We start from the raw sequence: 22,305 nt of genomic DNA, 5'->3' as shown, positions 1-22,305 counted from the left end.
TCCTTGAGTAATCTTCCAAATTTTGTCATAGAACCCTTCATTTTGCCCGGATTTTTTCGTACAATTTTTCTTTGAATACACGAAAGGCTATCCGAAGAACACAAAGTTGAATTTTTAACTGGTCACCACCATTTGATACATTTATAGGTGTCACGCTTTGCGCTAAAACCACTTGGTACCACCAAACTTTAATCCAAATTTGCAGACCCCCCTTAATGTGTTGTCCGATTTTGCTCTGATCAAAATACAGGGATGAATTAAATACACACGATTTACTACAGCTATAATGAATGTTTGAGGAGTTTGTACATAGGTCAGGCGTTGTATCTGACATGCTAAAATTAGTGTTTTTTGACACTTATAGCTAAAGCTAGAATATGTATACATATGTATCTATGCCCTAAGTTAAAACGGTGGGAGTGAGTCAAAGTAGAAATTCTAAGCCTTTGCAGGGTAATCTACATAAATATTTTTTTGGCTGGGCCCCCCCCAAGGCCCAATCCTGGCTACGCCGCTGTTTGGATAGATATACCTTGAAATGCTCTCTCAAATTAGTGTATGTATGTAAATATCGTTTTAAACACCTTGTAATGGCAGAATTTATGTAAATATGTTGACCAATTTTATTTAAGCTTGCCATTAAAAAGGTTAAATAAAGATATGTAGTTAGTCTTATATAGTTAGATCAACGCAACATTTTGGTCAATACTTTATTTATATCGTTCATACAGAAACCTGGATTTTGTTGTTCTGGGCCTCACCTTAATTAAGCTGATATCTCGATTAAATTTTTGCAGCTTACCGATTAACCGGTTTCACCTTTAATATTAACTGAAGGTATGGAATGATTCGTGGTTTAATTACTTAAATACGATTGAACATTCCACGCATCCGATTCGTGACATTTCATTCCGGGTTTATGAATGGATTTTGTTTGCCTCTTTGCTTATAAATTTCTTTACTTTTAAATGCTGTCCTTAAACCTCAAGCTTTTTCAAATTATTGGAATTATATAAATGGTCCTATTAGATACGTGAACAATAATCGAAATAAATACATATTTTTAGAGCATAGCAAATATGCATGTAGTTTCCAGTAATTTTCCGAAATATTATAGCAACCTACACTGAGTGGAACTGCTGATCATCCTCACCTAGTGCGCTCGGTTCCAATGGTCACCGAAAGGGGCATAGCCGACCAATATATGTCAAAAAAGCATCAGACGTGCAGAAATATGTACTAAATCAGTCAATTAAGCAAAAACTTCCAAAAAGTTAACTGCACTCATTTTACACGGAATGAGCATAGAGTAAGACACAAGCGGGCTCGCAACTAGTCTTCATCCGCCACAACAAAAACACAATTTTCGAGTGGAAACCATTTTCTTGATTTATCATTTTTTTATGCGGGTAAGTGCATCTTGATTACTATTAATTCAAGTAATGAAGACCATTTTATTCATTGTCATTTTGGTTTTTCAGAGCTGAAAATGCCTGGAAAACACTTGTCGCACGACATTAGGAAATTGGTGATAAGTTACCACGAGAGAGGATTGAAACCTACAGCAATCAGCAACAAGACCAAAGTGAAGATTCCCACCATCAAATCCATGCTGTCGAAATGGAAGAAATACCATACAATTACTGATTTGAAGGGAAATAGCCGCCGTCGTGTTACCACTCCTCGAGTCGACCGACTTATCCAGAAGAAAGCAAATTCCAATCGCTTCTTATCTGCCCGAAAAATCAATGTGGAATTGGCTCAGCAGTTTGGTACGAAGATTTCTGATTCCACTATTCGAAATCGGATCCGAAATATGGGGTTTAAAGGCCGAGTCGCAACCAAAAAGCCACTGCTGACAAAGCCCCAAATTAAGAAGCGTTTGGATTGGGCGAAGAGTCACTCCACGTGGTCCGTATCCGATTGGAAAAAAGTTCTTTGGAGTGACGAAACCAAAATAAACATATTTGGATCAGATGGCAAAGTTTTTGTCTGGAGAAAACCAGGAGAACGAGTCAAGAGTAACTGTACCAAGAAGACCGTGAAGCATGGTGGGGGGTCCATTATGGTTTGGGGTGCAATGTCGTGGAAAGGCGTGGGAACCATGGAAGTAATTGAAGGAATTATGACGAAAGAAGTGTACCAAGGGATTTTGGACCGAAATTTGATGAAATCTCGGAACAGCCTGCGACTAGGGAAGAATTTTGTCTTCCAACAAGACGGGGACCCCAAACATACGTCCAAATTGGTCACGAATTGGCTGCAAACAAAACGGGTAAACGTAATGAAATGGCCGCCACAGAGCCCGGATTTAAATCCAATTGAACATTTATGGTCAATTTTGAAGAAAAAAGTTGCTGAAAGGAACCCGACTTCCAGAACAAATTTAATTTCAATTGTGGACGAAGAATGGAACAACATCCAGAAGGAAACAACAGCGAAATTAGTGGAATCGATGCCAAATCGAGTCAATGCAGTCCTGATGGCCAAGGGTGGTCACACAAACTACTAATTGTAAAATTAAGTTGGTAAATCTAAAAATAAATGGAATTTGCTTTAAGCGGATGAGCAGTAGTTGCGAGCCCGTTTATGAATTTCTCCATGTTAATGTCGTATAAAATGCATCTAGATAACTTTCTACAAGTTTTTGATGAATAGACTGATTGATAACATATTTCTGCACATTTCATGCCATTTTGATTGGTATTGGTCGGCCGTCCCCCTTTCGGTGACCATTGGAACCGAGCGCACTAGGTGAGGATGATCAGCAGTTCCACCGAGTGTACATATAAACCCACGCAAAATCAAGAAAGGGCGACATAATTAAGCTATTATCATTGTTTTTGATTACGAGACGTGACGCATTTTATATCTTCAAATCTCGGTCAGTGCATATTTGGCAACGCTAAGCAACCGTCATGTCCGCAATATATGGTGAGGGCTTACCATGCAAAACTTGCAGTCAGCTCTTGACACGACAACACGACAACAAGTATGATGTACATAATTTTCCGGTTACCAACGCATGGTCAATCTAAAGATTTTTATGGCCAATATTTTTAATTGTGTTTGCGAAAGACTGGGGGTTTTCATTACAGAAAGAAATAAGCCTAAAAAAATTGTATTTCTAATTTCCCAAGACCACTTTTCTTCTAATGGCCCATGTATCATGTTCTGTACGGAAATCCTCCCCATTCTAAAATATCACCTTCGCGCATGTAGCTTTCACATGTGCCTTCCCTTTGATCTTGAGAAACGGACAAATCGATTAGTACGAGCTAGATCGGTTCTAAAAATCAAAATGGCTCAGTTTCAATGCATCCTAGCTACATTCTACTGTTTCGCCATGTTTCTCCTCCTCGCATTCGGGGGCTTCCCGACGACGGAAAAGTTTCAAGCGTCAGTCTTCTTCATGCTGAATCTCTTGGCGTGCATTGTACGTTGGAGTAACGTCATAGGCAATGACGCCGTTCAGATCATCAACTCATTTCTGGCATTTGAACATTCCACGGTAAAAGGTAAGGTTTTAAACTTAAAAATTATAACTATTCCGGAAATAATTTCGTTCATGTACAGCTGTTTCTGAAAATTTTGGAACTACTCGACTCGCCAAAGCGATGAAATACTTCATCTGGTTAATTGAAATCTCCCTCCCAGTCATTTCCCTCCTGCAGATGGCGCTGTTTCTATTCGCCCCGTGCACAACACCCTTCATTGTCTCGATGTCAGTGGAATGTAGAGGAATTCGGAAAGAGTTGGGGCTATCTCGATGGATAGGACACATCTTGGACACATGGATCTTGTCACATGGCTGCTATTCGGCCGCCATCCCTGTCCTCTTCGTCTTGTGTGTTGGAATCGTATGCTTGCTGACGTACTTCGAAATTTTGAAAAGGTAAGTAGAGGTACATGCTAGTGTTGCAACGAGTACTCGTTTCCACTCGGTACTCGGCACACTCGGCATATTTTTTGGTGAGCTCGAACTCTGCACTCGGCCGAGCTTTATCATTCTCACTTTTACGGCAAGACAATTTAAATAACACTTCCCAGTTTAGTGGACTAACTGTTTTTGTGAGTAACTTATGGTCCCTTGAGCAAGAAAAAACTTTTTTTGTGGCGGTTTCGAAAAATAAAATTTCCAGAAATTTCAGAAATTTTGAATAAAAATTATTTCATGCACACTTTTTTAACCAAAAATCCTCCGGATTCTTGTTTAGCATAGTTTAATTAGTCTTAAAAATCATGTTCATTGAAATCTGAGACAAAAAAATTTTGATGCAAAATTTCCTAGATTTCTAGAAATGTTATTTATCAAGACCGCCACAAAAAAAGTTTTTTCTTGCTAAGGCGATCGTAGGGTATTAAAAAAAATTCAGCTAAATCCGAGTTAGTTCACTAAACTGCAATTCTACCAAATATAGAAATCCCAAATTTAGACCTCTGATGAGACAGGCTGTCTCAGACAGCAAAATTAATTATTTTGTTATTTTGTGCTTTTTAGTACAAATTTTTGGAGTAACAGCTGGTTTTGGTTATGTATGTTGTTGATGAGTCAAATTGAACTTTTCGATTGCCTTATTTTAGAGTGAAAATAGGAAAGCACTCGAGTGCTTTGAGCTACGAGAACTCGAAAAGCCGAGTGCACTCGGTTTTTCGAGTGCTCGGTTGCAGAGTTTCACCGAGTGCTCGAACTCGTTCGAGTTCGAGCACTCGGCACCGAGCTTTGCAGAGTACTCGAACTCGGCTCGAACTCGAAATGAAGGACTCGTTGCATCACTAATACATACATATTTCGTATTATTTCGAAATCTTAAAGAGGCAGGTAGAGACACAGATATTTCGTAAATCAATCTTAGAATTTTCCTGTGTAATATCATAAATTGACGAAATCACGATCGATTAATCTAAACCTACTTGTTTGATAATAAAGATTGATTAATTGTGAATTATCTACATACATAGATAACTTGACTTACAATGGAACCTTTTTTTTCAAGCTACACCGGGATCGACTAGCGAGTTATGTCAAAAAATCAAGCCAAAAATTAGGAGTCCCATGACACTTCTCTTTCCGTTGAATGGCCCCTTTGAAGAAAAATATTGGCGGCAAAGTTCAATTTTTTAGTAAATTTTCTCTCCCCCCCCCCCACGAGGCGAAAACCCAGGCGATCGGGGGAACTTTGGTCTCTAATATTTTGTTTCAAAGGGCCCATTCAACGGGATGATAAGCGCCATGTGATTCCTAATTTTTAGCTTGATTTTTTGATATAACTCGTTAAGCAATCCTGGTGTAGCTTGAAAAAAGGTTCCATTGTTAGATAAATCCTGGATTCATCGATCGATGAAGAAAATAATGCTAAGAATTTATAAACTGAAGTCATTGTGAGGTAAGTAGTTAACACTCACCGAGTTACCATATAGTAACTTCCAATGACTGAAGTTATTTTACGGTAATTGCATATGACCAAAAACTAGTCTAAATTTGAAACATTTATTTACAGAAAAAGTTTCCGAATCACGACTTCTCTCGACATGGCGAACTGCATCCGGCTCTACCGATCGATCCATCTGTTGGAAAAGTCATTCAACGCTTTTCTCATGCAGCGCGTCCTACCGGCCTTCATGTTGGTCTGCACTGGGATTCAAATAATTGGTCTGTACGTCGGCATTATGCACCACGCCGACATCCCGATGCCGGGACTCTTGGTGTTCCATCTCCTCGGTTTGGACGCAGCGATCTGTAGCATGCTCATCTTCACGATGGCCTCCTTCGTTCATGCAAAATCCTCCGAGGTGTTGCAGATATTAGGAAAAACGTCGGTGGGCATTACAGAAAATACTGACCGAAAACTGTTGAGACGGGAGCTGAAATCGTTGTCATTAATGAACGTAAAATTTGGGTCGAACTTTATCGATCGAGGAACGCCGTTGAACTTGCAAACATTCGCATTGAATCAAACGGCATCACTTTGTCTGATCAAATCTGGTCAGGGGATGACCTAAAAATGAAAGCTTAGATGAAAGGCTAGAGTATCCTGAAACAAAGACGAGGACGGTGTAAATTAATTTACCGATCCGAAATGCATGCACATATTTGTGTATGTACTTACATAAGTAGATGTATGTATTTTGATCTGTACATATACATACATATTCAACTATTTAGATATGTATAAACTCGGATGACCTGAAATAATACGTACAAATGAATCATTTTTCATGTTGACTAAAATAATTTGTCATTGCACATGATATGTAGTTTTGAGTTTAATTGCTTAATTATCAAATAGTTAATCAGACCTTAGTAGAGATGTCGCCATGCACACATTGACAACATGACATGAAATATTATGTATAATTTTTTGGTTATAAACTCATGGTCAATCTTAGAATTTTTATGGCCAATATTTTCAACGAAACACTTGGATTTGTCGATATTAGGTTTATCATTGGGCAAATATAAACAAGCCTAAGGACGTTTTGTTAATATTGACGCATTTCCACACGTATTTTCTTACTCTTTCAAGTATCATGCTGATGCTCTGTACCGAAATCATGTCATCTATACACTAATTAGCATAATATGTATGGTATACTTAAAAAGTATGTGTACATAGTACATATTACGCCATATGATATATGCATTAAAATTATACTCAATTTTGTTTGCCTTTCTTATGAAGTATAGAACATCAATAATCTATAGATGCAAATCTATCTCGTTCTTTGTGGAAATTTTCTGATCTGCTTTGAAATATCGTTACGTTTAAACTTTTGTGTCCCGATAATTCATGCAACGCCGTGTAGAACTTCCTAAGACTGTATCCATATTTTAAGTGTGAATGGATACCTTAAAATGCTCGCTCAAATTAGTGTGCATATCGTTTTAAGCACCTTGCAATTACACAATTTACTAGTGTTGCCGGTGAGGTGAGGATAACTCACCTCAACTCACATGAGTTGTGAGTTTGAGGTGAGTTGGGCCAATCCTCACCTCACTTGTAAGTGAGGCAGCTCAGATTGTGGTGAGGTGAGGTGAGTTGTGAGGCAACTCACGAGTTGAAGCGTGTGTAGGGAGCATATGGGTTGGGGTGGGTTGAGATCACCCAAACTCACAACTCGCCTCACCTCACCTCACTTAAAGTGAGGATGAGGTGAGGTGAGGTGAGTTGTCAGAAAACCCAACTCACCTCACTTAAATATGAGGTGAGGTGAGTTGTTCAGAAAACTCGCCTCACCTCACCTCAACTCACCTCACCGGCAACACTACAATTTACGTAAACATGTCCAATTTGACTTAAGCTTGCCATTAAGAAGATACATAGATAAATATGTGGTTTATGTAAAATGTTTTGCATAGTTCGATCGACATTTTGGCAATAATTTCTTTATGTCGTCCATATACAGAAACCTCGGTTTTGTTGGTTTGGGCCTCACCTTAATTAAACTGGTAGCACGATTAAATCTTTGCAGCCTACTGATTAATAGACTTCACCTTGAATATTAGCTGAAGGTATGGGGTGATTCATGCTTTAATTACCTAAATACGATTAATTAATTAATTAAATACATTCCATGCATCCTGTTTATGACACTTAATGAATTTGGTTTGGATATAAATTTTTGCACTTTACAATGCTGACCTCAAAATTCAACCTTTTTCTCATTGTTGGATTTATATAAATAGTCTTATAAATCCGTGAACAAAAATCCCAATAATTACAGTTTTAGAAAATATGTAGGTATATACATTGCCAGTAATTTTCCGAAATATTGTTGATAGCAACCTACGCAAAATCTAGAAAGGGTGACATAATTAAGTTGTTTTCGTAGGATTCTAGGATAAGCGATCATTATCGATTTTGATTAGGGGACGTGACGCTTTTCATATCTTCAAATCTCAGCCAATGCATATTTGGCAACCCTAAAAGCGACCATCATGCCCTTAATAAATGTCGAGCGCTTACCATGCAAAAGCTTGCATTCAGCTCTCGACAACACGACAAGAAATATGATAAACAATTTTCTGGTTACAGACCACTGGTCAAACTTAGATTTTTTCCTGCCAAAATTTTTAATTGTCTTTACGAAACACTGGTATTTTCAGATATCCGGTTGATCATTGGGCAAATAAATAAGCCTAAGAAAGTATTGTTGACACATTTCCACAAATATTTTACTACTCTCTCGAGTATCATGTTCTGTACCGAAATCCTCCCCATTCTAAAATATCACCTGCGCGCATGCAGAATTCACATGTGTCTCCCCTTCAACCTGGACGTACGATCCAATCGATTAGTTAAAGTTGGATCGGTTCTAAAAATCAGAATGGCTCAGTTTCTTTGCGTTCTTCCCACGTTCTACTGTTTCGCTATGTTTCTCCTCCTCGCATTCGGGGGCTTATCGACGACGGAAAAGTTTCAAGCGTCTGCCTTCTTCATGCTGAATCTCCTGGCGTGCATTGTACGCTGGAGCAACGTTATAGGAAATGACGCCATTCAGATCATCAACTCATTTCTGGCAGTTGAACATTCCACTGTAAAATGTTAGGTTTTAAACTTAAAAATTATAACCATCCTTATAATAATTTCGTTTATGTGCAGCTGTTTCTGAAAATTTTGGAACTACTCGACTCGCCAAAGCTATGAAATACTTCATCGGATTGATTGAAATCTCCCTCCCGGTCATTTCCCTCCTGCAGATGGCGCTGTTTCTATTCGTCCCGTGCACGCCGCCCTTCATCGTGTCCATGTCGGAAGAGTGCGGAGAAATTCGGAAAGGGTTGGGGCCATCTCGATGGATAGGACACATTCTGGACACGTGGATCCTGTCACATGGCTGCTACTCGGCCGCCATTCCAGTCCTCTTCGTCTTGTGCGTGGGAATTGTATGCTTTCTGACCTATTTCGAGATCTTGAAGAGGTAAGTGAGGATATTTTTTTATTATCACTTGGCGGAAAATCGACATGTCAATTTATGCAAATAAATGTTTCCTTATTGGTGGCTTGGATTTTTTCTGTGCAAACATTTCAAAAACATTACAACATTACAGTATACCGATCAATGAACCTCGATCGAACTATCCATTGATACTCATGCATCGGATTAATATGTATAAATTTGCTAATTATGTATGCATCCACCGATAAATCCCAGATTTATCGATTGATTATTCTACAAGAAAATTATGCTCACAATTTATAAATTCAAGTCGTAATGAAGCAATTCGCACATACCGTGGTAACATTGTATAATCCGAAAATTCCCTAAACTTTTACAAAATTTTATAAATATGTAAGTAAGGAAAATTAGGTTTCGAATTTTTATAAACTTCAGATTTAAGGCATCTCTTTGTTTGGAAAAGTTTTCAAAATTATTTTGAAACACTTTACTTTACAGGGGTTTTAGTTATGTATTTTTGAAGTTACTATAATATTAACTGCGTGAATTGTTGTTTTAACGTTAATTGGCAGCGATAAGAGGTAAAGTTTGGCATATTTACTTACAGAAAAAGCTTCCGAATCACGACTTCTCTCGAAATGGCGAACTGCATCCGGCTCTACAGATCGATCCACTTACTTGAAAAGTCATTCAACGCTTTCCTCATGCGTCGCATCATGCCCCCGTTCATGCTAACTTGCATCGGGTTGCAGATCATGGGTCTGTACGTGTGCATTATGCACCACGCCGACATTCCAATGCCTGGACTCTTGGTGTTTCACCTCTTCGGATTGGACGCAACGGTCTGCAGCATTCTCATCTTCACGATGGCGTCCTTCGTGCATGCAAAGTCCACCGAGGTGTTGGAAATATTAGGAAAAACGTCGGTGGGAATCACCGAAAATACTGATAGGAAAGTTCTCAGACGGGAATTAAAATCGCTGTCATTAAAGAACGTAAAATTTGGATCGAACTTCATCGATCGAGGGACGCCATTGAACATGCAGACATTCGCTTTGAACCAAACGGCGTCACTTTGTCTCATCAATTCGGGTTAAGGCATGAACTAAATATGTAAGCTTAGATCAAAGGATAGAGTATTTATCCCGAAACAATGGCGAGGACGGTGTAAATTAATGTAAAAATACTTACGTAAAAATGTAAAAATTCCAATGACCTGAAATAATATTGGTGAATGAATCTTTTTCAAGTCAACTAAAATAATTTGTCGTTGCACATTAAATGTAGTGCTTAGTTGAACCGTTAAATTATAAAATTATTAACCAAGCCTTAACAGAGTAAATATTTCGTCATGCACACATTTCTTTACGTCCAAAGCATACTAAATAGTATACATAATATGGATTGATTGATTGATTTAGTATGCTAAAAACCCTTTCAAACATTGCTGCCTTTAGAGTTAGATAGATAGTAATTAAAGTATTATATACATAGAGTGCGATCAGGAAAGAAAGAAACCTTTTAAAAATGCCTGTAAAATCCGGAAAACTTAATTAATTCCAATGACATTTTTAGGGGTTAAGAACAAGGTCCTTAGCGTTCAATTTTTTGCTTCATATGGTCCATAGACCCCCATCCTCCCTATCTGGAGAATTATTTGCCTCGCGGTCCCCAGAAGTGCTTTGCCACTCTTTCTCGCTACCACTTTTGAGGCGTGTGTCCAAATGTCAGGGAATCTTACCAAGTTTTTGGGTGATTTTGTTCGACGACTATATTCTCTCTTGGATAAAGGCCAAAATCGTTCAATTGGTCTTGCCCGAGGGACGTAGAGAGCTTATTCCTCTTTTGCAACAAAATCGATTTTTTTCGACCACTGGTAGTCCAGAACAACTTTTGGATAATGACATGTTGCTGTGTCCGGTCAGAAAAGTACACTACGATTTTTGATAAAGGGGATCAAGATCTTCTTTACACAATCGTTCAGATATCTCTCCGAGGTCATGGTGGCTGTGGTCACGAATGGCTTTGTGACGTCCCCCAATGAGTCCAATTCTTGCCCGATTATGTGCTCTGTGGGAAATTTTGACTTCAGCGTGTACTTGAAGGAATCTTTAAACGTTTTCTGATTAGTACATGAGTAGTACTTCCTCCCAGGGACTTCATCTGGATCAATCGAGCACTTGGTCTCGTCATCCATGAGCAGAATCACGGGCATGTTTTGCTTGACTCGTTTTTCAGCAATCTGCCGAGAATTGGACTTTGCTCTTTTTTGTTGACCTTGGTTGTACTTTGGTGCAGGTATTGCCCTATAGGATTTGACCCCCAACTTCGTAGGTTTAATGGCATGTAAACTTAATTTTGCTATTTTCAATTTGTAGCCCAAATTACCATCTGATATCCCAAGGTTATTTTGGCATTCCTGCTGAAGTCTACATATCAATTTGGGGGTCGCTACACGAGCAGGACACTTTTTTGATTTTTTGATTTCAGCATTCCGTCTCTCCAAATACATGTGTAAAACTCTACAAATTGTCCCTAGATAATTTTTTTTTCATTTTTGAAGTGGCTATAAGCCATTACCCGGACGCGCCCGCACACGTTTTCGTAGTAGTGGCAAATCTTTTTTTCGAGTTGTTCTCGATTTTTTGTTCTCATTTTTGAACTAGTCGAGATATCAACTTCCGGTTTTCTGATTTTGGTAGTCAATCGTATGGACTACAAAACTACCGCGTTTCAACTCATTGTCAGTGGCAATTTTTCTTTCATACAAATAAATATATTTTTCAAAAGTTTCTTTCTTTCCTGATCGCACTCTAAATCACGAATCAATAACAATTTTATTCGTTCAAAACTAACGTGGCGGATCTTGTTTAACAACGTTATGCACTTGTGGTATTTTCATAAATATTTATAATGTGTAAATAAACAACGTGTGCAAATATAGACATACATACATGCATATTTAGAAAAAAGAGAACTTCTATTAATTTAATAAGAGCATACTTAGAATAATAATAATCGCTTTACATAATAATTTAAACCTGTATATACTGTTCTCTTACATATGTAGACTTGTCACCTCATTTGCATACATACATAAATCTCACTATGCCCATTTTCGGGCATTCGTACTGGGTATATTTTATATGGATTAGTACCCATACGGACTTTTCATGTTGAATGAACTCTAAATATGTCTCTGGCGAACACATCAAAATATGCAAATGAGGTGACACGCACAAATAATTCCACAGTATGTACATATGCATGCAAGTACAAACCGATGTCCGTATGTTCAAAATGCAATGACGGAAACTGAATTACAAATTTTTTACCAGATTTACAATTTTTATTTTTAGCGTTGGAAACTAACTGGCTCTCAAATGAAAAGTTAATCTTAACCATTTAATAAACCAGAACAAATTACAATTGACCACACACAATCTTTCTAAATTACAGATTTTACCAATTTAAGCAAGTCTTCCATTGTTATTGTTGTTATTAAAAGAAGTGCCCCCAAAGAATCCTCCATTGTTATTGTTATTGTTGAATTGACGGGTAGCCCGGCCATTGTTGTTATTGTTGTTAAAAGAAGGCCCCCCAAATCCAAATCCGCCATTGTTGTTATTATTGTTGAACTGTCTAGCGAAGCGTCCATTATTGTTGTTATTGTTGAAGGATCCACCGAATCCGCCATTGTTGTTATTGTTGTTAAATTGCCTGGCAATGCGACCATTATTGTTGTTGTTGTTAAAGGAAGGCCCCCCAAATCCAAATCCGCCATTGTTGTTATTATTGTTGAACTGTCTGGCTACACGTCCATTGTTGTTGTTATTGTTAAATTGCCCACCGAATCCACCATTGTTGTTGTTATTGTTGAATTGCCTGGCCACGCGCCCATTGTTGTTATTGTTGTTAAATGATCCACCGAATCCACCATTGTTGTTATTGTTGTTAAACTGTCTTGCTAAGCGTCCATTATTGTTGTTATTGTTAAAGGAAGTGCCCCCAAATCCACCATTGTTGTTATTGTTGTTGAACTGTCTGGCTACCCGACCGTTATTGTTGTTATTGTTAAATGATCCGCCAAATCCACCATTGTTGTTGTTATTGTTGAACTGGCGTTTTGCCACCTCTACCTCAACTTCCGTTGCGGTGCAAACGTGCAGGACGCAGAGGGCCAAAACCTAGAATTTTAATATTTTTAGAAATACAAAATCTATATCCTAGCTTTGGAAGTATTCAACTTTCATATTATATGTAAGCCGTGATTACTTATCACTTACCGTGACGATAAGCATAGACTTCATCTTGCTTGACACGCTGGTATAGAGGAAAATTTGATGAATTTGAGAGACAAATTAGTGAATGAATTTGCTACCAATCCGTGCATCATTTTATACCCAAACTTTCCTCTCTTTAGTTAATGAGGAGTTATTACTGGAGAAGTAATATTAATTAGTGATTTAACTAATCTCCGACTATTAACGTTTACTTGAAAATGAAGGGTTTCTTGGGATCGAAAGTATAATTAGAATCAAATATTAATTACGGCAATAAAGTTAAGGTTATGCAAAAGCTAGGCTGAACTGGTTTATGCGCCAAGGTGACTGGGGACGAGTGGTCATCTAAAGCTCATTAGTTTTATGAGTATTTGCATTTACGCTTATAATCGGCATTGGTATCCAGATTCGGGAAATATGGGCAACATTGACATATCATGCTTTTTAACAATTTGCATATGTAAGCAGTAGCTTGAGATAGCGTAATTTTAGAATTAGATATGTAAATGAGTTAAATTAGATGCTCATATTGTACGTAGTAAATGCATATGTAATTGCTACACTATTTAGAACAGCCATATATCTTACTTAACCTCATTAACAATTTTGCGAAATAAGCATCAATCAATTATTACTTCGTCAGCTCATTAACTCGCTGGAGTCCGCACGTATCTATGTATTGCTGTTAACCCAATCACACCAATAACAATGAAGACAATAATTTTTTTCTTTGTAAGTTAACTAAATAATTTATCATGGAAATTTTGAATCTAAATACATATTTTGAAAACGAAACTTTGTACATAGGTATTCCTCGCCTTCTGCGCTGTTGTCATTTGGGGCTCCGAAGAGGCTGTATCTAGTGCAAGAAATGTACGCGCTACTATTACCAACAATAATGGAGGGTGTGGCGCCCTGGGAACATTTGCATCTTGGTTTGGTACTGCACTTTCTCTTGTTTACGTTATGCTTTATCATAAATTTCGCGATGTCATTTGATTGATCATTAATTTTCATGTTCTTCATGCAGGCTTGGCCAACTGCCCTCATAACAACAACAATTAAAAGATAGAAAATCAAAAATGCTAACTGGTAAATAATGGCTAAAATTTGTATTATTTAATACTCATGTGAGGTAAATATACATAAATATAAAAAATTTCGATCTGTGTGTAACATGTTAAAATAAATTATACTCATTATCAAATCACCGTACATTAAAAAATTCAATTATGTATGTACGTATTCAAAAATACAATTATTCAAAATTCATGTAAAATGTTAAATTCATGCTTAATAAAATGCTTAATAAAAATGCTCATTTTTTTAGACAACCACGTCATATCTCTTTCATACATGTGTTTTAGACTATTTTCCCATTTGGTGACAAAACTCCTAATCATTGCTCTTAATCATTACCCAAAAATAGGGCACTATAGTACCTCCGCCGCGCCGGTGACGATTTGACCTTAAGTGTCATTGTAGATTACGTAACATTTCATTCACTGAATGACCCCTAATCCTAATTGCAAATGTGTTTATAGAAAATCAATGACGGTAATTAGTGTACCAATGCTAATGTGCTCTTGCATCATTAGCTTTACTCACTCAAATCGTCCATCCAATAATCACCATTCAGACAGAAATAAAACTGAAATACAAATTTACACTCTGACAAGTCACACTTTCTTGGACAATCTGAAATATTCATGATGAATTACTACTTTGTAAGTAATTTCACATTTGGTTACTTAGAAATTGAAATTTTTACCATGTTACTGATTATAACTTTTTTCAGGTTGTTCTGGCCCTTATTTCCGTGGCCAGTGGAGCCACCATTACCAACAACAATTTCGGGCTTCCCGGTCAAACCATTACGAATAACAATGTCGCATTTGGTGATGAAGTCATCATTAACGACAATACTCCCAGTGGCAAATTTAGGTTTACTTCGCGAGGCGGAAGTCACGTTTTGACGGAGACACAGTGTCCCTTTGGAACCATCACGAACAATAATCAAGGCTCGAAGGAAGTTATCTGTCTGCCCCCGGGAGTACCGTCCGTCTTCAATAATAATAACTAATCGTGCAAATCGTGGGAAGGAATGTCAGCCTGATGATCCATAAATTGGAATTAGTGGTGTTTAAATATATTTAAATGTAGATCAAACTATGTAAATTGTATTTTAATTGATTATCAAGCGTGATAAATAAACTCTCATGCCCAAATTTTTAACCGTATATCTTTTAATTTGTGTTAAGTCTTAGCGTCCAAACTAAGGTCAACAGTTTAAAAAATATGTATGTACATACATATCTGTACACCTCACTCATTCAAATATTTGGAAAACGAATTATTGCAAAAAATTTCTGGGGATAATTTCGAATTTGATAATTTGTTAGGCATAATGTAACCAATGCCAAGCTCTAATATAAAACAAAAGTAAAATAAATTAATTAATAAACGTATGTAGATAGCTGGTTGTATTAATAATGTATTAATACCATGTATTAATAAATATAGGATCATTGGTCGTACATACATAAAGAATGTGATTTTCGGCAAATTTTGACCCCAACCCCCCGGTGTGACCGATATCCCCATGTTAGAATTGACATGGGAAGGATATGATCTTGACCCCCTCCGCCCCTCTTCAAATCGAATCGCACGTTTTCTTCACAGTTCCTATGTATATCAGTAATATTAGAAATGCTACTTAAATAGGATGCCTAAGTAGAATATAAGCACACTCTAAATAAAGTCGAGAAAAATTTGAAAATTTACCCGACGAATGTAAAATTTACTCAGGGTTGAGTGAAAATTTTAAAACGTTAGATAAACTTCACAAAACCAGTTATGTCTTCGCAAATTTTAGCTACTCAACCTTGATTAAATTTGAATCACATTTGCTTAGAGTGAATGTATGCACGATATGGAAATCAATTTCATTTGGCGTCGGATGTTCATAAATTAATACACCAACATCAAGAACAATTTTTGTTGTACAGTTTTACACAACCTGGATCTGTTTTTAATTATACAACAGCAATGGGTATATATGTACATAGTCTGAGAAGTTATTTATGCTTAATGAGAAATGCAATTTTTTGTAAACTCGAAATTTCAAGTATTTCATGCATTCATTAAATATATAGTTTATTAACTAAAAAATTAATAAATCTATGTTTAAAATATGTTTTTTAATTGTTATTATTAATCGAAGATGGGACCCCTTCCGCTGTAACGTAAAACAAAACAAATTAATTAATTGAAATAGTTCAATAATTTTAATTTAAAATAATTAAAGAAAACTCACGTAAACAAAAGATTTCCTTTTTGCCTTGATTGTTGTTGATCTGCGTCCCGTAAGGACAGTCACTTTCCGACTTAACCTTTGGATGTTTAGCCAACTGTGCTTTAGAAAATTTACGAGATCTCGTCATTTCAGGGTCGTGATCTTCCCCAATGGCAGCCTTTAGCACTATGTCTGTAAAACGGTCACCGGATGAGTCATTATTGTTCGTTATGGTATCACCAGGCGCTGCAAAATTATTATTAGTGATGGTTGCCGAGGAAACCAAAGCCACCAGGGCGAGCAGCGTTATGATCTGTGTAAAATGAGAATTATGTAAATTTTTAATACATAAATTGAGTCAAATGTAAGGTGAGATGGATATCGGTTTTTTAATAATCCGTAATCTATCATCCGAGCCAACTGGATTTTGATAGATCGGATCTTGAAATTTATGGGTGGACTAGATTTAGACTAATGGAATCCGAAAATTTTTGGCTGGCTCGGATTTGCATGGATTAAATCTCTTAAAATTGCAATCCAGCTCATCTCTAAAGCAAACTATAAAATACAACTTACCGTAACAGAATTCATATTGAATTATATGTAAGTGGCAAACAAACTGTTCAGATTCTTGTTGCGATTTTATTTATATATGTGCATAAGTCAGTAAGAAATATGCAATCTCTGCCCAGAGTATTATACTAAATGTCAAGTCGCATCACAAGATGACCAAGAAATAATTGTGTTGTCAAGGTGAGCAGTAATTAAAACTATATTAACAATAATTGAGGATAGTCGATTTTAAATAGCAGGAGCATTAAAGACTTGTCTGCATACATAATTACTTGTTTGCGACCTTCTGACATTGATAGTTTGATGAATATGTCCATTGGACTAAAATCTGGATTAATCTGGAAATGCAAAATATGATTTTCTTAAAAACACAAATGTTTCCAGCAATTGTGCACAATAATTCTGGAAAAATTTGTAAAAATGGTTCAAAAGAAGGTCCCCATGTGCGTAGACCAGGATGACGAAAATATTGTGATTTATGTTTGTCAATTCGCTGAATTTGAAAAAAAAACTGGATGCAAATTTACCACTGCCTATTGCAGAAACTATTTAATTACATTTATGTAATGATATATATGCACAATTTCGCAAATTTTTAGTTCACAAGGACAATTTATAGTTCACAATGAATGGTTGGTGCAAAATTGCACGAATAATTTTGTCATGAGGGTATATGTACGTATTTTATCACGTCTCCATATATATGTACATACATAGCAACATATAGAAGTATTATTTTCCTTGTTCAAGCAAAAAAGTATTTTAATTGCATTTTAAATCATAATATACAATTTTTTATGATCTTAATTATTTATGCATCCGTATAATCAGCGGCTAAAATCACTAGAACTTATCGTCCATTGTTGTTAATTGTTGAAGGTACCCCGGGAGCTATGTGAAATTAAGAAAATTTCAAAATCATGCTTTCAATCAAATTAAACACTTTCAAATTTTGCTTACGCAAACAAACGACTTGTACATTCCCTGGTCCATTGTTATTCACAATGGAGCCGTACGGGCAATTGTTGCTCACTCCGTCCATCGAGCCACCATTGTTGTTCACGATGTCTTGCGGGTGGCGGTGGCGATGACGGTATCTCGCATAATAGTACGCGTACGGATTGTAGTACGCATAGTACGGCTCATAGTCGGCATCATAGCCGTAATTGTTGTTATTGTTGATGTGGTTGCCAGGACCAAAGTTGTTGTTATTGTTGGTTATAGCGGAACTCAGACTGATCCCGGCAAGGAGGACGAGTATCTGCGAAAGATATTTACAAAAAAGATATTTATACATAGTCAATTAATAAGAAAACATATTCGGCATTAAATTAAATTAATAAGATTTACCAAAAATGGTGACATTTTTTTAAAAATTGCTTTGCTTTGCCGAACATAAAGTTGGGGGAAGGGCGATGATTATATACCGATTTAAATTGGTTATGTCATTAGCATCGTAACTTCATTAGCATTAACCTGGTAAAATTTATGAGTGAGATCACCTTCAATTACGAGTGAGGAAATTTGGTAATTGGAATTTAATTATGGTCAACTTAACGAGCCTAGGAAATTGTTTGCTTGAAAGTTGTCTAATTGCACCTCGTTCCGATTAATGATTTGGATTTGATTACGTCTTTCTTATCAATGTCATTAATGCATAAGTACGAAATGACGTCTGGCGTGGGCTTGGTCAGCAAATTAATTAACATATCTGGCACTTCAATTTATGTAAATTGTATCCTCACATCGCATATATAATCCTGGTAAAATTAGAAAAATTTGACATTTCTATTCATTCAAATTCCAAAACTCATAAGAAATTTACGCTCAAAATCATGAAGATCTCACTCGTTACGGTAAATTCCTGAAAATTTCTGTATTATTCAATCAAATGGGAAATGTTGTAACTGACCCACGCTTCATAAATTTCAGCTCTCCGTCCTTTGTCTTGTTGCCATTTGTCAAGCCGAAGAAGACGATGAGTTTGCACCCCTATTGTTCAAACGCCAGTTTAATAATAACAATAACAATGCGGGTCGTATGAAGGGAGGGGCTAGTTTCAACAATAACAACAACAATGCTGGTGGAGGTCGTGGATCACCATCTTTTAACAATAATAACAACAATGCTGCCGGACGTGGAGCGTCTTCCTTCAACAATAACAACAATAATGCCGGAGGAGGCAGTGGGGCGCCAGCTTTCAACAACAATAACAACAATGCTGCTGGACGGGGAGGGTCTTCTTTCAATAATAATAACAACAATGCTGGCGGAGGTAATGGAGCCCCTGCTTTCAATAATAACAATAACAATGCCGGTCAAATGAGGGGAGGTGCTAGTTTCAACAATAACAACAATAACGCTGGAGGACAGGGATCACTTTCTTTTAACAATAATAACAACAATGGTGGTGGGGGCGATGCGTCCTTTAACAACAATAACAACAATGCTGGAGGTGGGGGCAGTTCCTTCAACAATAACAACAACAATGGGCGCTTAGCAAGGCAATTTAACAACAATAACAACAATGGAGGATTCGGTGGATCATTTAACAACAACAACAATAATGGCCGCTTAGCAAGACAGTCCAGAAACAATGGGGGTCCAACCCGTATAGGTAACAATAACAACAACATCGGTGGTAATCCTCTCAACAACGTTTTTTAACAATGGAAGACTTGCTTAAATTGGTAAAATCTGTCATTTAAATACATTGTGTATGTCTGGTCAATCATAATTTATAACTTGCTCTGGTTTACTAAATGGTAAAGACTAAACTGGATTATTGAGAGCCAGTTAATTCTGAACATTAACAATAAAAATTGTAAATTTGGTAAAAAATATTTCAATTAGGTTTTCGTCATTGTATTTTATTATGTAAGCATACAGAAGCCATACCGTGATCATGGTGTGCGAAAAAATCTGAACTTATTTGCATTGTTGCGTGGGCAGAGCGGGAACAATCCAGATTAGGGATTGGTGGATTGGTCATCCGGATTAGGGATTAGTCAATCCCTAATCCCTACTCCAAGTTTGGAGAAAATAATCCACTAATCCTCAAAACAATTCATTCAAATCAATCCCGAATCCAAATCATTTTTGTAGAGTAATCTAATCCGAAACCTATCCAATCCCCGAATCCATGTTTAATTCTAGTCCCCAATCTAATGCAACAATTTTGGTGAACAATCCGTAATCCGAGCAAAAAATCAACAAATCTCCCAGCTATTTGCGTGGGGCATATTATTACATCACACCGGACAAAACGAATCTGCTATTCAAAGTCTCCAAGTGAGATAGACTTAAATTTTCTCATATAATAATGCAAATGTTATTAACAAAATTTTAGTTATTTGATTTGATTTTATGTGTGTTGGTTGACCTAATCAGTGGATATTGTGACTACATAATATATAAGTATGTAAGTACAGAATGCGTAATATGTACGTACGTACGTGTACAGTGACAGGTAGCTGTTTACATAATTTATTTAGGAATCTCCCTTTACAGGGCACACATATGTATTTACATATCTTTATGGAATTGTGAATAATTGTTGTTGTCTTATTTATGTACATACATTGATAAAGCAAATACCTTACTAGATATGTATGTATGTCTTCGATGCTTATTGACTGGAATAAGTACTGCAAATGAATGATTTTAAGTGTACTTTACTAACCTGTCATTTACTTATTTGACCAAGTTATATGAGTTTTACAATAATTTAAATACCTGAGCATTCCTGTTTTTTTACGTATTTTTACATTCAAACGTTTTGTTTAATATGTACATTATTAAGCGAGTACCCCCGGATTAATTTTACAAGAATTAGATTTTTACTATACTTATTGTTATTGATTGGTGATTTAATATCTTAACTAGGGCAGTATTTCCTGAATGGGTTTATTGAAACAGTCAATTGATAAATATTTTATTATTAGGTACATACATATGTTTTACATGGATTTAAATATGTGCATAACGATGTATTTACACACATACAAACTTACAAAATTTCTAGTCTCCGTTCACATAACAATTAGAAAAGTGAGATGCTAAACCTATGTATGTAAGATTAGAATTGTTCTGTGCAAGAACGAGGTACCTAGATATCCAGCCGAAAGAAAAATTCAAGTTTATGTATTTAGTTCCGATCACCGGAATTTGCATATGTAGTTATATGTAAATATATTTGTATGTATATGTTCGTATGCATACACATACATGCATATGTAAATATGCTTCCGAATATATGTACATATTCGGCAGCGTTAAATTCATATACCTACATACGTGGTCGTTACTATTGTAGAATATGTTTCATTTCAACAGACTTAAATTACTTAAGGCATGCCCCGACCCGATTTGATCAGACAAAGTGACACTGTTTGATTCAAAGCGAATGTCTGCATGTTCAACGGTGTTCCTCGATCAATAAAGTTGGACCCGAATTTTACATTCATTACTGATAGCGATTTCAGCTCCCGTCTAACCAATTTTCTATTTTCTGTAATCCCTATCGGCATTTTTCCAAATATTTCCAACACCTCGGTGGATTTAGCATGAACGAAGGACGCCATCGTGAAGATGAGGATGCTGCAAAGCATTGCGTCCACACCGAGGAGGTAGAACACCAAGAGGCCCGGCATCGGAATATCGGCGTGGTGCATAATGCAGACGTACAAACCCATGATTTGCATCCCTATGCAGCACATCATGAACTGCGGGACAACACGATGCATGAGGAAAGCGTTAAATGATTTCTCAAGTAAGTGGATCGATCTGTAGAGCCGGATGCAGTTCGACATATAGAGAGAAGTCGTGATCAGGAAGATTTTTCTGGAAGTATATACATAGATACATATGTAAATGCGTGTTTTTAATCGTATGGCTTCCAATTACGGTAAAATAAACAATGACGAAATTCACGCAGCTATTTATAACTTGTAAAATGCGGAAGTTTTGTAAAACAATTTTACAAGCTTTAACATGCAAAATGAAATACACGCCATTGACCTACATAAGTTGATATGAATTTGTAAACAAATTTTCCTTTGAAATATTTTTAAAATTTGGTAAAAGTTTGTGAAGTTATGCAGTTTACGGGTTTTACAAGGTTACCGCAAGGCCTACCTCAATTAATAAATTGTGAACACTATTTTCTTAATTGATCTATGACTCTAGGATTTATGAGTCGATAATTCACAAATTAATACTACCAATAGTTTAAATAAGTAGGAGTAATTGATG

At 36.6% G+C, this 22,305-nt stretch overlaps 3 protein-coding genes across 4 annotated transcripts in view; 2 read left to right on the top strand and 1 right to left on the bottom strand.

Moving 5' to 3' along the window:
• LOC110842246 (probable G-protein coupled receptor B0563.6) overlaps positions 1-15,412 on the top strand; it is a 72,159-nt gene extending 56,747 nt beyond the window's left edge. The window contains exons 1-4 of one of the 2 annotated variants that reach the window (XR_002547362.2): positions 11,979-13,916; positions 13,992-14,124; positions 14,215-14,911; positions 14,983-15,412. Coding sequence is in view for 1 of the 2 variants with exons in the window: in XM_022087959.2 (XP_021943651.1) it covers positions 8,604-8,648 (45 nt within the window). In the remaining variant the exon portion in view is untranslated. Of the gene's footprint in view, positions 1-8,603; positions 13,917-13,991; positions 14,125-14,214; positions 14,912-14,982 lie in introns of those variants that run through there. The other variant, XM_022087959.2, reaches the window with a different exon arrangement.
• A 2,404-nt stretch (positions 15,413-17,816) lies between these two features.
• Positions 17,817-18,470, bottom strand: LOC110842284 (putative uncharacterized protein DDB_G0267716). The gene is made up of 3 exons (XM_022087988.2): positions 18,403-18,470; positions 18,013-18,313; positions 17,817-17,943 (listed from the first exon to the last, which is right to left on the bottom strand). Exons 1-3 carry the CDS (start codon positions 18,415-18,417, stop codon positions 17,903-17,905), a joined length of 357 nt encoding a protein of 118 aa, XP_021943680.1. The 5' UTR covers positions 18,418-18,470; the 3' UTR covers positions 17,817-17,902.
• Positions 18,471-18,780: 310 nt separating this feature from the next.
• On the top strand, positions 18,781-19,867 carry LOC110841845 (uncharacterized protein DDB_G0280315). Its single transcript, XM_022087544.2, has 2 exons — positions 18,781-18,908; positions 18,985-19,867. Exons 1-2 carry the CDS (start codon positions 18,888-18,890, stop codon positions 19,717-19,719), a joined length of 756 nt encoding a protein of 251 aa, XP_021943236.1. The 5' UTR covers positions 18,781-18,887; the 3' UTR covers positions 19,720-19,867.
• Positions 19,868-22,305: the final 2,438 nt, after the last annotated feature.

The sequence above is a fragment of the Folsomia candida genome, unplaced genomic scaffold, assembly GCF_002217175.1.
Source record: "Folsomia candida strain VU population unplaced genomic scaffold, ASM221717v1 Fcan01_Sc001, whole genome shotgun sequence".
Classification (NCBI taxonomy): Eukaryota; Metazoa; Arthropoda; class Collembola; order Entomobryomorpha; family Isotomidae; genus Folsomia; species Folsomia candida.
The sequence above is the reverse complement of the archived record's forward strand: the minus strand, read 5'-3'. Positions and strand labels throughout refer to the sequence as shown.

Coding starts and splice junctions, on each gene's coding strand:
- LOC110842284 (XM_022087988.2), bottom strand. Junction 17,944..18,012: donor TGTACAAGTCGTTTGTTTGC/GTAAGCAAAATT, acceptor AATTTCACATAG/CTCCCGGGGTACCTTCAACA.
- LOC110841845 (XM_022087544.2), top strand. CDS start 18,888: ATGAAGATCTCACTCGTTACG. Junction 18,909..18,984: donor TGAAGATCTCACTCGTTACG/GTAAATTCCTGA, acceptor CATAAATTTCAG/CTCTCCGTCCTTTGTCTTGT.